This window comes from Gobius niger (assembly GCF_951799975.1).
Source record: "Gobius niger genome assembly, chromosome: 19".
Classification (NCBI taxonomy): domain Eukaryota; kingdom Metazoa; phylum Chordata; class Actinopteri; order Gobiiformes; family Gobiidae; genus Gobius; species Gobius niger.
In genome coordinates this window covers 4,061,952-4,076,804 of record NC_136870.1, presented here as the reverse complement: position 1 = coordinate 4,076,804, position 14,853 = coordinate 4,061,952, and the positions used below count along the sequence as shown (strand labels likewise).

General features: G+C 45.5%; 2 protein-coding genes across 10 annotated transcripts in view; one reads left to right on the top strand and one right to left on the bottom strand.

The window, feature by feature from the left end:
• LOC306979126 (shisa family member 6) overlaps positions 1 to 1,282 on the top strand; it is a 133,706-nt gene extending 132,424 nt beyond the window's left edge. For 8 of the 9 annotated variants that reach the window (XM_079577964.1, XM_079577969.1, XM_079577971.1 and 5 more), the window contains one exon: positions 117 to 1,282. The gene's annotated coding sequence lies outside the window, so the exon portion shown is untranslated. The remainder of the gene's footprint in view (positions 1 to 116) is intronic. The other variant, XM_079577967.1, reaches the window with a different exon arrangement.
• Positions 16 to 14,853, bottom strand: LOC306978291 (uncharacterized protein; the record flags this gene model as incomplete). Its single annotated transcript, XM_079576814.1, has 5 exons — positions 16 to 609; positions 1,674 to 1,748; positions 10,267 to 10,451; positions 12,300 to 12,683; positions 13,746 to 14,853. 5 exons carry the CDS (start codon positions 14,851 to 14,853, stop codon positions 16 to 18), a joined length of 2,346 nt encoding a protein of 781 aa, XP_079432940.1.

Genomic DNA, 14,853 nt, shown 5'->3' with positions numbered 1-14,853 from the left:
CAAGTCTGTGATGGGTCAGAGAAGGCCCGCCTCTTTCTCTGTGTCCCAGGCCTGTGATGGGTCAGAGAAGTTCCTGCCCCTTCCCTTTGCCCCACGCCTGTGCTGGGTCTTAGAAGGTCCCGCCTCTCTCTCTTTGTCCCAGGCCTGTGATGGATCTGAGAAGGTCCCGCCTCCCCCTCTGTGTCCCAGGCCTGTGATGGATCTGAGAAGGCCCCGCCTCCCTCTCTGTGTCCCAGGCCTGTGATGGGTCAGAGAAGGCCCCGCCTCCCTCTCTGTGTCCCAGGCCTGTGATGGGTCAGAGAAGGTCCCGCCTCCCCCTCTGTGTCCCAGGCCTGTGATGGATCTGAGAAGGTCCCGCCTCTCCCTCTGTGTCCCAGGCCTGTGATGGATCTGAGAAGGTCCCGCCTCACCCTCTGTGTCCCAGGCCTGTGATGGGTCAGAGAAGGCCCCGCCTCCCTCTCTTTGTCCCAGGCCTGCGATGGATCTGAGAAGGTCCCGCCTCCCCCTCTGTGTCCTAGGCCTTCGATGGATCTGAGAAGGTCCCGCCTCCCCCGCTGTGTCCCAGGCCTGTGATGGGTCTGAGAAGGTCCTGCCCCCACCCCCCTCCCTCTGTATCCATTCATCACAGCCTTATCCTCATCTGTTAGTTCCACATGGGCAGAGATGTTTTCTGGCTCATCGAACAGCTCGTGGCGCCATGAGTGGTGGTCTGTGAGGAACACGTAGTAATTCTATATATATATATATATAAATATATGAACATTTGTACACCCTGTTGACTCATAGCTCTAGAATCTCCATGGGAAACACTGCACTTCTGCAGGTGCCTCTCACAGATGCTCCATTCTGAAGTGGTTTAGTGGGTTACAAAGCACAATCAATAAAAATAAATTTATTGCGTTGGTTTCTTTGCGTTGAAATGTGGTGGCTATAGCTTGTTTTGTCCTCTCAGCGATGGCTCTTTTTTTTGCTTCCAGTAGAAGATTGTAAATACGCTATTTTAGACGCCGTATTATGGAGCAGTCTGTACCAGTTGGACTTTGTATTAGACTGTGTGTTTTCAATAGAATCTTTCAAAACAAGTATAACTCATCTTGTTGTGAGCTGAGAGTAGGACTCACTTACCCCGGCTGCCGGGCCAGTTCCCCGCTGTGTGAGCCTGGAGCCTGAAGGGGGCGCTCCATACTCAGACTGTGTTCCATTAAGGCCACACCATAGGTTCTGGCAGAGATGCTTGTCACTGTCGGGTCAAATAAACAATCCATATTTTTGTAAAACTCTTCTCCAGTTGTGTGTGCGTCATTTGTTTTTAAGCCATCAAGGCCGTGCACCTGATCCCTGGGTCCAGTCGGGTCCCTTTTCAGGTTCACTGTCACAGAAATGCTGGAAAATGAGCCTTAACGTTCATGAAATGTATACAAATGCTTTATAATTCATGTATTATTAATGGGCAGCAATATTTCCCACAATTATTTTAGTACAGCAGTTAGTTTGGACAAAACAGATGTTCCACTGCGAGAAACACAGTCAGGTATAGGACCTTTAAATAGCACTCCTGAGCAGCATGTGTTTGGGGCAGTGGCACTGATGGAAAAGCGTCTTCTGACTGGACACTGGGCACACCACACTGGGCGGAGATTGTTTCATTGTGATGTTACTATTAAAACTCATACATTGGAGTTGTGTATCTGAGCCAGCTGTTGTCTCAACTGCTTCAACTGACAGAAGAGTGGCCTCTCCAACCTCCACTAAAGACACAAGAACAATTTTTACAGTAAATAAACTGTAAGCTGCCTTCATGTCATCTCCACAGAGCTCTGCATAGGAATCACAGGATCACCAAAGCTTAAGAACCAGCGTTTACTTTCAGTCCAACAGAGTCAACAGCAAACACAGAGGCAGCAACTACAGCAGCAAAACAGCTGATCAGCAGACGACGGGCAAACAACACATTTACTAAATGCACAATGACATCAGGACATAACCAGGTAGTGCCGGCAGCTTTAAATCCGTCCACATGAGTCGTCAAATAATCAAATATATCCGTAAAGTCCGCTGGTTTGACGGGCTGTTTGTTCCAGACCGCAGGGGGCTCAAACCAATCAACAATCTGCTCTGATTGGTCTTTGGTGCTTGTCAATCACTCTATCAGCCAATCGACATCACCTTTGCCCAAGTCCTGCTGTTTCTCACGTCCTGAAACAAGTCGCTCCGTGGCAAAAAAAAACAGAAAACAAAGGGAAAGAGACGAGAGCAGGAGCTGAGCCTAAATAATGACCTCCGTTACTCAGACAGAAACGGGAACGCCGTTCTCACGGAGGAAACGGTAATTATGGATTACCAAGAAGTTACAAGCGCGTTATTTATGAACGCCGTTATTCCCTACATTGCTTTTAAGCATCGTGATCAGAGAGCAACAGGGACACACACACACACACACACACACACACACACACACACACACACGTGGGCCGACAGGGCGAGACAAACGGCGGCAGTGATAAGTTAACAAGCTGACACCGAAGTCACTGGAGTCGGCCCGGAGCGAGCTGCTCAGAATGTGCCAAGGTATTATCTTTTTGAGATTCCAACCGCAACAATGCATTTTGACGGACGCGGTTGATATTACAGAAATAAAGACCATCAATCAAGCCTTACTGTTATGAGTGTAGGCTTCACAAACCTATTTCAGCTGTTTGTTTAAAGGCTCTGTGCATTATTCAGGCTTTGTGGTGTTATTATTTTATATTCTGTTCCAATTTGCAGATTTATATTTTTTGCCCCTTTCATTTTTTATTCATTGTACATAAGATGCATTAACGGCTTAACCCCCACTTGAACAGAGCTAGTCTAAATCTAAAAGATTCTTGAAAAAATGAAACAAAAACGAGAATAAAAGTGCGGCAAAAGTGTCAAAGAGTGATAATTAGAAGCCACAGAAGAGCAACAAGAAAGTAACAAAAACAAAAACACGACAAAAAAGTGCAACAAATAAGCCACAAACAATGAGTGAAAAAACAAAAAAAGTGATGAAAGTGCAACAAAGTGATAAGAAATTGAAAAACGTAGCAAAAGAGCAACAAAAAAGTGACCAAAATATGACGTAAAAGTGTCAAAAAAGTGATCTGGTGAATTGTTCATATATATTAACACTAGGGCCTAATCCTCCTAATGATCACTAAGTGTGGATATCATTGTACTGCAGCCATGTTGTGGCCAAGCTCAAAATGCTGAAGGAAGAGGTAGCCAAGAATTAACAGAGCTGTGTTCATTTACTTTTTCCATTTCGGCTCAAAACCGTCTCTCTCCCTCGATCTCTGGCCTGGGCCCAGAGCGGCGCAGGGGACGGGACAAAACCGCAGAAACAGCCTCCAGTCCAGAACTCCTTCATAAAGCATGAAGAAGAAAAATCAGCAGTTAGCAGTCACCTACCGCTACGCCAGGGCTTCCCCCGCCACAGCTGCTGCTGAGCCTCACGGTCGGCCTCAGTCCAGCTCCTCCGGGCCCCAGTCACAGTCCACATCTACACATGTCCTTACAGTATGTGACTAACACTGCACTGAAGAACAACACTATGAAGGTGTGGACACCCCCCCTCTCTCAGCAAACAGGTCTTCGGTTCAATTCCTGCTGTATGTGCAGTTTGTATGTATGTTGTCAGGGGAAAAGTCACCCAATGATTAAAGTGTGAACGTGTGTGAAGTGGGGTCCATCGAAGCTTTAAAAAAAATCTCACAAGTGTGTCTCACGATTAACCATGATTATCCCGATAATAAAAATAACCCCCTCCTCAGCCGAGCACATTTTCTCCAGTTCAGCTTTACCCAAATCTGAAAGCTTCTTGAAATAAAAGTGTCAAAATAGCGACAAATCGAGAAGGAAAGGAGGACAAAAAAAGCAACAAAATGTGACGAAAAGGCAACAGAAAAGCCATGAAAGAGCAACAGAAAGTGACAAAAAAAAACAATGGAAATAGATACAAATATGTGACACAAAAGAGACAAAAATGTGATGAAAAAAAGACACAAATATGACGATAGACAAAAGTGTGACCAAAAATGCAACAGTGAAGTTACAAAAAAGCAACAAAATGTGACCAAAAAAGCAATGGAAAAGAACACAAAAGATACACAGGGAAATAGATCCATTTCCACTGGCCTATAGGCTGTAAGCTGGATTGGAATGCACTGGTGGTCATAGGTTAATGATATGATGGTAGAAGTCCCGTCACTAGTGACTGCTTCTGCAAAGTATTATTACTTTTTACTTCCTAAAGAAGCCCAATCAGTTTCCGAAGCTTGAACAGCTTTGGGCCAACATGTTAGGAGCTTGAGTGAGGAAATGGTGGTCCACAACATTATGGAAAAGGAAGGTTCTGAGATGTTCCACTAAATCGTGCGATGACCTTAATCAAGCAGATCACGACGGGAGCAGATCAGCACCACCAGCACGGTGTGTTTCTGCCACCAGCATCAACAGTTCCTCCAGCTGACGGGGCGGATGACGCAGGCTTTCAGAAGACTTCTAAAATTGTGCATTCTTGGAAAATTGTCAATGACGCTGAAAGGAGGCAAAGCTTATTTAATGACTTCAGCTGCAGTTCACAAACAGTATTTCCTTTTTTCAAATCATTTGGTCAGATCCAAATGTAGGGTTCTAATCTGGAGAATCTAAAATAAATAAATAAATACACTTTTTGGTGTCAGGTCTTCGGTGGTGACATTGGGCTATACAAAAACAAACTGATTTGATTTGATTATGCAATCATTTAGGTTGTTGAACCCTCGTGTGGTCCTTAACCAGTTAAAGCACTGAATTATTATTTTTGGTCTCAGATCTTGGCGTTTGGTAACATTTGAGCCCCGCCCACTCTGAGTCTCTGTGATCTGATTGGCTTCAGAGTTACACTGTAGGTCAGACACCGTGAGTCACAGTAATATTATGCTAAATAGTGAGCTCTTTATTGTCAGGATAAAGGCTCAGGCCTCATTGCTCTTCAGTCACAGACTAAGTGAAGAAAGAAGTCATGGAGATTCTGCTTGAGAACATTACACTTCTGCTGGATGCAACAATAAAAGATTGAAATTCAAGCATTTCTTGATTTCTCTCATCCTGTATATAATTAAAATATTGGTTAATTATTAGTGATTCTCATTCTACAAAAACAAACCCTTGTCACTTGTATCTGCTGTAGAGTCAAGTTTGTCCCAGTTCCTCTGAGTCGTGGTGCAGCAGGACTGATGTGGACAGATGTTACAGAAGAAGCTTGTGAGGTTCATTTCTTCAACAGTTACTATAGTAACTATTTTCTCCAAAGTAAAAGAAGATCTACCACAGTCCTGTCCACATCTGTCATGGTCCACCATGACCCACCACGACTCAGAGGAACTGGAAAAAAACATGACCCTACATCAGATCATATATATGGATATATATTTTTAACCTTTAAAAGCATCAATTGTGTGATTTAGAATAATAAGAATTCAGAAATAATCTGAGTTTAATAAGAATTCTCATTTCATTCTTAATTTATTTACTACATACAGTTCTCAGCAGAAGTCTCACGTTCTGTCTAAAGCAGAAGCTCCATGACTTCCTTCTTCGTTTCTCAGTCTGTCACTGAAGAGCAAAGAGGTCTCAGCCTTTTGACTTGAAACAAAGAGATCACTGTAGTGTCATGTTACTGTGACTCATGGGGTTTGACCTAAAGTCTAACTTTGAAGAAGGTCAACTCACATTTACACTGAGAAGGTTGGAAGGGCGCCCCCTTGTGTCAGCTTGCATCCAAATGTGCGGAACATGACAGCGGGTCAAAATGACCCAAGGCCCCACGAGGGTTAAATACAGGGATATGCAGGACTTGCTTGTGCTCCTTCATCCTGTTTGGTTTGGCCCGTGAAGCACACTGACCCACAGTGAAGCACACTGACCCACAGTCATACTGACCACACTGAGCTGGAGGGAAGGGGCAGTGTGGTGCTCCGAACAGCTGTGATATATACAGCCCACCAATTGTCCCACCCTCCTCAGTCTGACATCCAAATTAAAACTTTTGGCTTTTACAGCGGCCTGAGCAATTTCACAAGCCTCTCTAAATTCATGAAACCGGCGGCGGACAACAGCGGCGAGCGCCACTGCCCTCACTCACAAACGCACGCACAAAAGAGCAGCAGAAATCAGTTTGGCTTTCCAATTTACGCCGATCCCGCGTCCTATCAGCATTTAAATGAAAATATGAGGGCGCATAAGAAATAATGTCAGCATGGAGGAGCAGAGTCGTGTGAGACGGAGAGAGAGGGAGATGAGGAACACGGCAAATGATCAGCAGCTTTTAGAAACGCTCAGGCTTACACTCGGCCACAAAAGATTCCATTACCGTCCATGCTGTGTTTAAGGGGAGGCACTGCAGGAAAGACTCGCTCATGTAAACCTTCACCTGGAAATAAAGAAGCAGTCTTTGTTTTCACCCACATTCATTCTATAAAGCTCAACATGTCCAAATTAAATGTTCTCTCCATCTCTTCATTGGTCTTTAATGTGTATGTTTCCTTACCATTTTGTCTTTAATATACTGAATGCTCCAAAATGTAAAAAACAATAAACCCTGTGATGCTGGGTTATTATCTCATAAACATGGTGAACCAAACTCCCCCATTCTACCACAGAGTGACAAAGACTCAACTCAAACTGAGCTAATGACGGAAATCATGGTTATCACTGTGTAACATGATGTGACTCTGTAAGACTGAAGCATTTTTCTTTTTCTTTCACAATAGTAAACACACCTTATTCATTTCATTTGTCAAGTATTAGCAAAGCAGCAAACCAAAATGAACCTCCACTAAAGCCCACGTACAGTCGCTCACTAAAGGCTTTCCACATGTCTGCACTAATGTGTCACATAAGACTCCAAACATATGTAGGTGAACACAGACAATTAACAATCAACTCAAGTTAGTTTCTTTAAAGGGATGTTTCAGGAGTTTTGACATAGGGCCTCATTTCCTAGTTATCCAGAGTGTTGCTGATTTCTGGAGACATTTTTTTTTTTTTGTAATTCATGCAGTTCTTGCATTTGAAGAATTTCGTGGCGCTGGGCTAATGCAAGGCTAGTGCATTTCTATGGTATCAGCTAGCCTGCATTAAAAACAGTCTTGCGCACTCCACAGTGCACATGAGGTAAATCACTTATAACACCAGACTAACCATATAAATGTCTGTGTCTATAGAGTAATTTTTGGAATATAACTGACCTTGCATCACATGAATGAGGGGCTATTTTGTAGCAGATCACTCCGCCGCTGCATAGCTTATACAACCACGAAGCTGATGCTGCTCAAATATTAGGTATTTTAAATAATAAATGGTTAAAATGATTCTATGAACACAGACATTTATATGGTTAGTCTGGTGTTTTAAGTGATTTGCCTCAGGTGCTCTGTGGAGCGGGTCAGACTGTTTTTAATTCAGGCGAGCTGATGCCATAGAAATGCGCTAGCCTTGCATTAGCCTAGCGCCACGAAACTCTTCAAATATAAGAACTGCATAAATTACAAAAAAAAATATCTCCAGAAATCAGCAACACTCTGGATAAATAGGAAATGAGGCCCTATGTCAAAAATCCTGAAATATCCCTTTAATTCTGTTGAAATATCCTCTAAAGTCATGTTTACACACACCATTGAAGCGCAAGTAGCTCTTTGTCATTCTCGTTGCTTACTCAAAAAAAAGAGAGACCCCTGCACTAAGCCAAGGTCCTGCAGCAGTAAGGTGCTAAAGCACTTGTGCAAAAGCCCAAGGCACTTTCGGTTAATGAAGTTGATGGCAACGGCAAAGCCATTTCTAATGATCAACTTGCTCAGTGAAAAGTCTAATTAGTCACATAAAGCTACTACACCAATAGGCCCAAAAATAGCATCCTTACCTATAAGTAGAGAAGTTAGCGATGCACAACAGCACTTCTTATGCTCAGTTCAAGTATCAGCTCCAAAATAAATCCAGAGAGCAGTTCACCGTCTAACCATGGTTAACACAGTTTTAGATTGTTTTAGACCACTAAAGTGCAAATATCTCCAGTGTATACAAAAATGTCAAAGGGCAAACAGTACTCAGTCTCTACAAAAACAGTCTCATACAGATTAGCAGCAGAAAAATATGTGTGTAGATTTACCAAATCATTTTTGTCCAAATCAATGTGTATCCTTAACGTACCTGATGAAATGAGTATGTTGTCTGTATTCTGTTTGATGTGACAGGTTTAGGACTACATCATTATTATAGTGGGCAGATTGTCACTTTTGTAATGATTGTTCACACCAGTGGTTCCCACTGACTCCCAGAGTCAAATCTCCATTTCCCTACACATGTAGAGCAGTGAAGTGTCTTGTGTGGAGCCAAGAGGAAAATCCAATTGTGTGCGGTGTGTTCAAGTGGCGTGGATCAGTGTGGGGGGAGAGAGCGTTGGCGCTTAAACGTGCTCTGGGCTGATGGGTCGTCCTGCTCTCAGCTCCACTTCTGCACAGCTATAATGACATTTATTACAACTGTTATCCACGCTCTGAGCTTTGAGCTGTATTCTCATGTTTCCTCCACAAAAGCAGAACTAGTTTTATGTGTCAGACAGCACACATTGGGGTCATTTCTCAGCTCTTGCTCACGATAGTGCGTACTGAAGTGGAGCAAAAAGCAAGTGCACTTAAAGTTTGCGTTTCTGAAACAAAAGTTGCAGTAAAGGTGAACTTATTGACATGTCAGCTTTGCATCAGGTCCAACATGCCCATGAAATAGCCCCTGCTCATGTTAAGAACTACTCGCACTTTAGCGGCCACAGTGTATAAACTAGAGTGCAGTATTTTATGGAGAAAGATACACAAATGACGGCTTTTGAGGCGCAATGACAGACAGAGGAACTTATTGACGGGACAATGACGACTCTTCTGGAACACATTGTTTTCGTGTTAAAGCAGAGAAACTGCACAATGTGAGTCAGTGTGAACATGAGATTTTTCCTCTCACAGTTATGTAACTCAGCACCACCGCCAACCTCTTCTCAAGCAGGATATATGCATACAGATGTAGTTTTGACCTGTCCTTCAGTGTCAGGTGCAGCATCTTGCTCCCGCCATGCTCCTACACAGAATCCCCTATTGCTCATGTTGTAGCGGTGAGAGCCACTGAGCTGTAATAATTAGCATGTGCAGAGGAAATGATCACACAATGTCACAGTGACATGTGAAGACTGACACGGCGCATTCAAAGCCCTCTCGCTGAGCTGGGAATTCCTCACTCTCATTAGCGTCTGTGCCATTAGAAATGTGCTCAGCAACATCGGCATTGGTGCGTTCATGGACGCGCCTCAGGCTGGGAATTCTTCCTTCCATCAGCCTGTCACTGAGAATCGCTGCGGTGCCATTGGAATTCTGCACAGTAACCTCTGCAGTCGCTTAGCAACAGCCCATGTGACTGCGCTGACGAGGCCAGGGGGAGATCCTCCTTGTGCGTAGTGTACAAGGGCCATGTCACTTATTATTGTGTACTGACTGTGTAAAACCATGGCTGATCCCAACCACCAGCATCAGCTCACCAAACTAAAGCCGTGTTTCTACGAAGTATACGCTTCTACCCAACACTGTGTAGTCGCAGTACAAGACACAGGACAGTTTCACATGTGTCGCATTCCCACTGCAAAGGGAAGGCAGTAGTGGACGGCGCTCCCATGGATGGGCACGCGAGAATACACATTACTGTAAGAAAAACAGAACGCCAATGAAAGGTTTTGTGAACCACGATGAGAACAATGTGGACAAATATTGTCTTTTGGTGAAGCGTATTCAGAGGTGATGCTATGAATAATAATATGCATTATTCATAGCCTTAGCTCTGAATAATCCTGAAACTAGAGAAAAGAAGCAGCCAAACACAACTATGAAGGCAAGCTAGGCTAATGTCATGCTAACACCAACTAAAGCTGCGCTAACAGAGGCTAAATGCTATAATCGGCAAAATCACCTTTTACAACAGCTGGATGATGTTGAGAAATATTAAATATCCAATGACCTGCCTGCTCCTGCCGGGTCCTTTTCCTTTGGCCAATCAGAGCCTTAGCATGTTCACATCATGTGCGACTCGACCGTGCACACCACAATATACGGGCACATATCGACTCTACCCAGAACACGCTTCTGTTTCCCCCACACACATACCCGCATTTGTTGTGGGTGGCGCCCCCACAGCGACATGATGTGGTAAATATTAAATCCGTTTGACCTGCGTGTCAATAGTGGGGGCCGTCCACTTTCCTGTTTGTGTATCAGAGGCCAGCAGTCTCTTCACTTTGGCCACAGTCAGAGGCCGGTCCCAAAACTTATACCTGGTTAGACCAGTTTGACCCTGGTCTCCGTTGTGGAAAAGCTCGCCAAATCGGGTTGACCCGGCACTGGGCTGGGCTGGGCCTGCCAATGTAAACGGGGCATAAGTAATCACACTTACACTTACAAACCTCTGCTTTGGTGATGCGCATGGATTCAATCCATCTAGTCCCCCTCATGCCTCTACAAACTCATGCAAGCGGCCATTACATTGCATCCTCCAGGTAATCTGAGGGCTGAAATGATCCAAACAAGTCTGGTGAAGGAGGATGGAGATGTACACCGCGTTCCAAATTATTATTCAAATTGTATTTCAGTGTCAAAAAGGTTTTCAATGAAACTCATGGATGGTTTTGTGTCTCAGAGCTCTTTGAATCCCTGACATCAATCTCAGACGCCTGTGATGATAAGTTGTCAGATTAAACCCAGTTAAGGGAAAAACTACTGAAAAAGGATGTTCCACATTCAATCATCGTACTGATAAGAGATTTGTGGCTGATTTAGAGCACACACGGGTTTGTGCAGAGAAAGGCACAGGACGGTTTCAGCCAGACAAATACATCAGATTAATAGAACAGCGGCTACAAAGCAGCAGACATGAATTTGAAGCTGCTGGTGCCTCTGGAGTCTCTCAAACATCAAGGTGTAGGACCCTCCAGAGGCTGCAGTTGTGCATAAACCTTCTATCCGGCCTCCCCTAAACTGTTCATTGAAGCTCATGAACAGAAACGGCTGCAGTGGCTCAGAAATACATGAAGACTCATTTTCAAACAGTCTTGTTCACTGATGAGGCCGTGTAGCCCTGGATGGTCAGATGGATGGAGTAGTGGATGGTTGGTGAATGGCCACAATGTCCCAACAAGGCTGTGACGTCAGCAAGGAGGGGGTGGAGTCATGTTTTGGGTCGGAATCATGGTGAGAGAGCTGGTTGGCCCCTTTAGGATCCCTGAAGATGTGAAAATGACCTCTGAAAAATATGTGGAGTTTCTGACTGACCACTTTCTTCTATGCTACAAAAAGAAGAGCCGTGCTTTCCCGAACAAGATCATCTTCATACATGACAACGCACCATGTCCTGCTGTAAAGAATACCTCTGCATCACTGGCTGCTATGGGCATAAAAGGAGAGAAACTCATGATGTGGACCCCCTCCTCCCCTGACCTCAACCCTATTGAGAACCTTTGGAGCCTCAACAAGCAAAACATCTATGAGGGTGGGAGGTCTGGGAGGCTATTCTGACATCCTGCAAAGAAATCCAAGCTGAAACTCTATAAAAACTCACACATTTAATGGATTTAAGAATTTTGAAGCTCCTTTCAAAGAAGGGCTCCTATGTTAAAATATGACTTGACCTGTTAAGATTTTTTTGATTGAAATAGCTTTTGATGTCAGTAAATGTGACCTCCTAATGCTACAAATTCAACAAATGACCATCCATCCATCTTCTTCCACTTTTCCGTCACCGGGGCGTGAGGACAGCTGTTGGAGCTGCCCAATTCAAATTGCACCAGCCCCTTATGGCTCCTCCTGCAGGTGGTGAGTCCACAGAAGGACGGCCTCACGATTCTAACCAGGTCTCTTGGTCTGTCATAGGGGGCTTCTGAACCGCTCTTTGTCTAACCCGTTACCTCGGACCTGGGGGCACGAAGCCCCCGACAACATCATTCGGGCACTCAAACCTCCTCCACCACTTTAAGGTGGCGGTTCCAGGAGGGTCAACAAAATGACCATTTTCAGTTAATTACAAGCTTTAAAATGTACGGAAACGATGAGTTGCATAATAAATTTGAACAGTAGATTTTTACAAAAAAAAAAAAAAACTCTTCCTCACCCTCCGCGGGCGGTCTCTTTTTCCTCCTGCTCGGGTCCTCTACCAGAGGCCTGGGAGCTTGAGGGTTCTGCGCAGTATCTTTGCTGTTCCTAGAACTGCACTTTTCTGGACCGAGATGTCTGATGTATTTCCTGGGATCTGCTGGAGCCACTCCTCCAGTTTGGGGGTCACTGCCCCGAGTGCCCCAACGACCACGGGCACCACTGATGCCTTCACCCTCCAGGTTTTCTCCAGCTCTTCTCTGAGCCCCTGGTATTTCTCTAGTTTCTCATGTTCCTTTTTCCTGATGTTGAAGTCGCTTGGTATTGCTATGTCGACCACAATGGCTTTCCTCTGCTCTTTGTCCACCACCACAATGTCCGGTTGGTTCGCCATTACCATTTTGTCCGTCTGTATCTGGAAGTCCCACAGGATCTTGGCTCGGTCATTCTCGACCACCTTTGGAGGTGTTTCCCACTTTGACCTTGGGGTTTCCAGCCCATACTCTGCACAGATGTTCCTGTACACTATACCAGCCACTTGGTTATGGCGCTCCATGTAAGCTTTCCCTGCCAGCATCTTACACCCTGCAGTTATGTGCTGGATTGTCTCATTGGCCTCTTTGCACAGTCTACACCTGGGGTCTTGTCTGGTGTGGTAGATCTGGGCCTCTATTGCTCTGGTGCTCAAGGCCTGCTCCTGTGCAGCCATGATGAGTGCCTCTGTGCTGTCCTTTAGTCCGGCTCTGTCTAGCCATTGGTAGGATTTCTGTATATCCGCCACTTCAGTTATGTTTCGGTGGTACATGCCGTGTAGGGGCTTGTCCTCCCATGACGGGACCTCCAGCACCTCATCTTCTGTTCCCCATTGTCTGAGACATTCACTGAGCACGTCATCTGTCGGAGCCTTGTCCTTGATGTACTTATGGATCTTGGATGTTTCATCCTGGATAGTGGCTCTCACACTCACTAGTCCTCGGCCTCCTTCCTTACGGCTAGCGTACAGTCTCAGGGTGCTGGATTTGGGGTGGAACCCTCCGTGCATGGTTAGGAGCTTTCGCGTCTTAACATCTGTGGTCTGTATCTCATCCTTTGGCCAGCTTATTATTCCTGCAGGGTATCTGATTACTGGTAGGGCGTAGCTGTTTTTTGCCCGGGACTTGTTCTTGCCATTGAGCTGGCTTCTTAGGACCTGCCTTACTCGTTGGAGGTATTTGGCTGTAGCCGCTTTCCTTGTCACCTCTTCGAGGTTGCCATTTGCTTGTGGGATTCCGAGGTACTTGTAACTGTCCTCAATGTCTGCTATTGTTCCTTCTGGGAGTGAGACCCCTTCTGTGTGGACTACCTTCCCTCTCTTAGTCACCATCCGACCACACTTCTCTAGTCCGAATGACATCCCAATGTCTGCACTGTATATCCGGGTGGTATGGATCAGTGAGTCGATGTCTCGCTCATTCTTAGCATACAGCTTGATGTCATCCATGTAGAGGAGGTGACTGATGGTGGCCCCGTTCCTGAGTCGGTATCCATAGCCAGTCTTGTTGATTATTTGGCTGAGGGGGTTCAGACCTATGCAGAACAGCAGTGGGGACAGGGCGTCTCCTTGGAATATGCCACATTTGATGGAGACTTGTGCAAGTGGTTTGCCATTGGCTTCAAGGGTGGTTTTCCACAACCTCATCGAGTTTGCAATGAAGGCTCTTAGAGTCCTGTTGATGTTGTATAGCTCCAGGCATTCAATGATCCAAGTATGTGGCATTGAGTCGTAGGCTTTCTTGTAATCAATCCAGGCAGTGCTCAGGTTAGTGTGTCGGGTTCTGCAGTCTCGAGCGACTGTTCTGTCTACCAGGAGCTGGTGTTTGGCACCTCTGGTATCTTTACCGATTCCCTTCTGAGCTGTGCTCATGTATTGATCCATGTGCTTACTTATCTTAGCCGCTATGGTGCCGGACATGAGCTTCCACGTTGTGGAGAGGCAGGTTATTGGCCGATAGTTGGATGGGACTGTACCCTTTGAGGGATCCTTCAGGATCAGGATTGTGCGCCCTTCGGTTAACCATTCAGGGTGATTCCCATCTCTCAGCAGCTGGTTCATTTGTGCTGCCAAGCGCTCATGGAGAGCCGTGAGTTTCTTAAGCCAGTAGGCGTGTATCATGTCAGGGCCTGGTGCTGTCCAATTTTTCATACCTGAGGCTCTTTCTTGGACGTCTGCCACTGTGATGGTAACTGGATTCTGTTCAGGGAGGTTGCTGTGGTCCTCTCTCAGAGCCACCAGCCACTGTGCATCACTGTTGTGTGCTGCCTCCTTCTCCCATATGCCTTTCCAGTACTGTTCAGTTTCCAGCCTTGGTGGGTCTGCTCTGTTATTGTTACCCTGCCACTGAGCGTACACTTTCGCTGGTTGAGTTGCGAACAGACGATTTACTCGTCTGGCTTCGTTGTCTCTCGTGTACCTCTTTAGGCGGCTGGCCAAGGCTTGGAGCCTTTGTTTGGCAGTTTCCAATGCTTCAGGTATGGGCATCTGGCTGTACCTTTTGGGTACTTGCTTTTTCATTGCACCTTTCAAGGCCTCTGTCAATTGACTCACTTCCCTCCGTGCTGCCTTGATGTTATCCTCCAGCCTTCTTTTCCATGGTGGGTATTTCATCTCATGGTTGCTCTTCCGATAGCCAAGCAT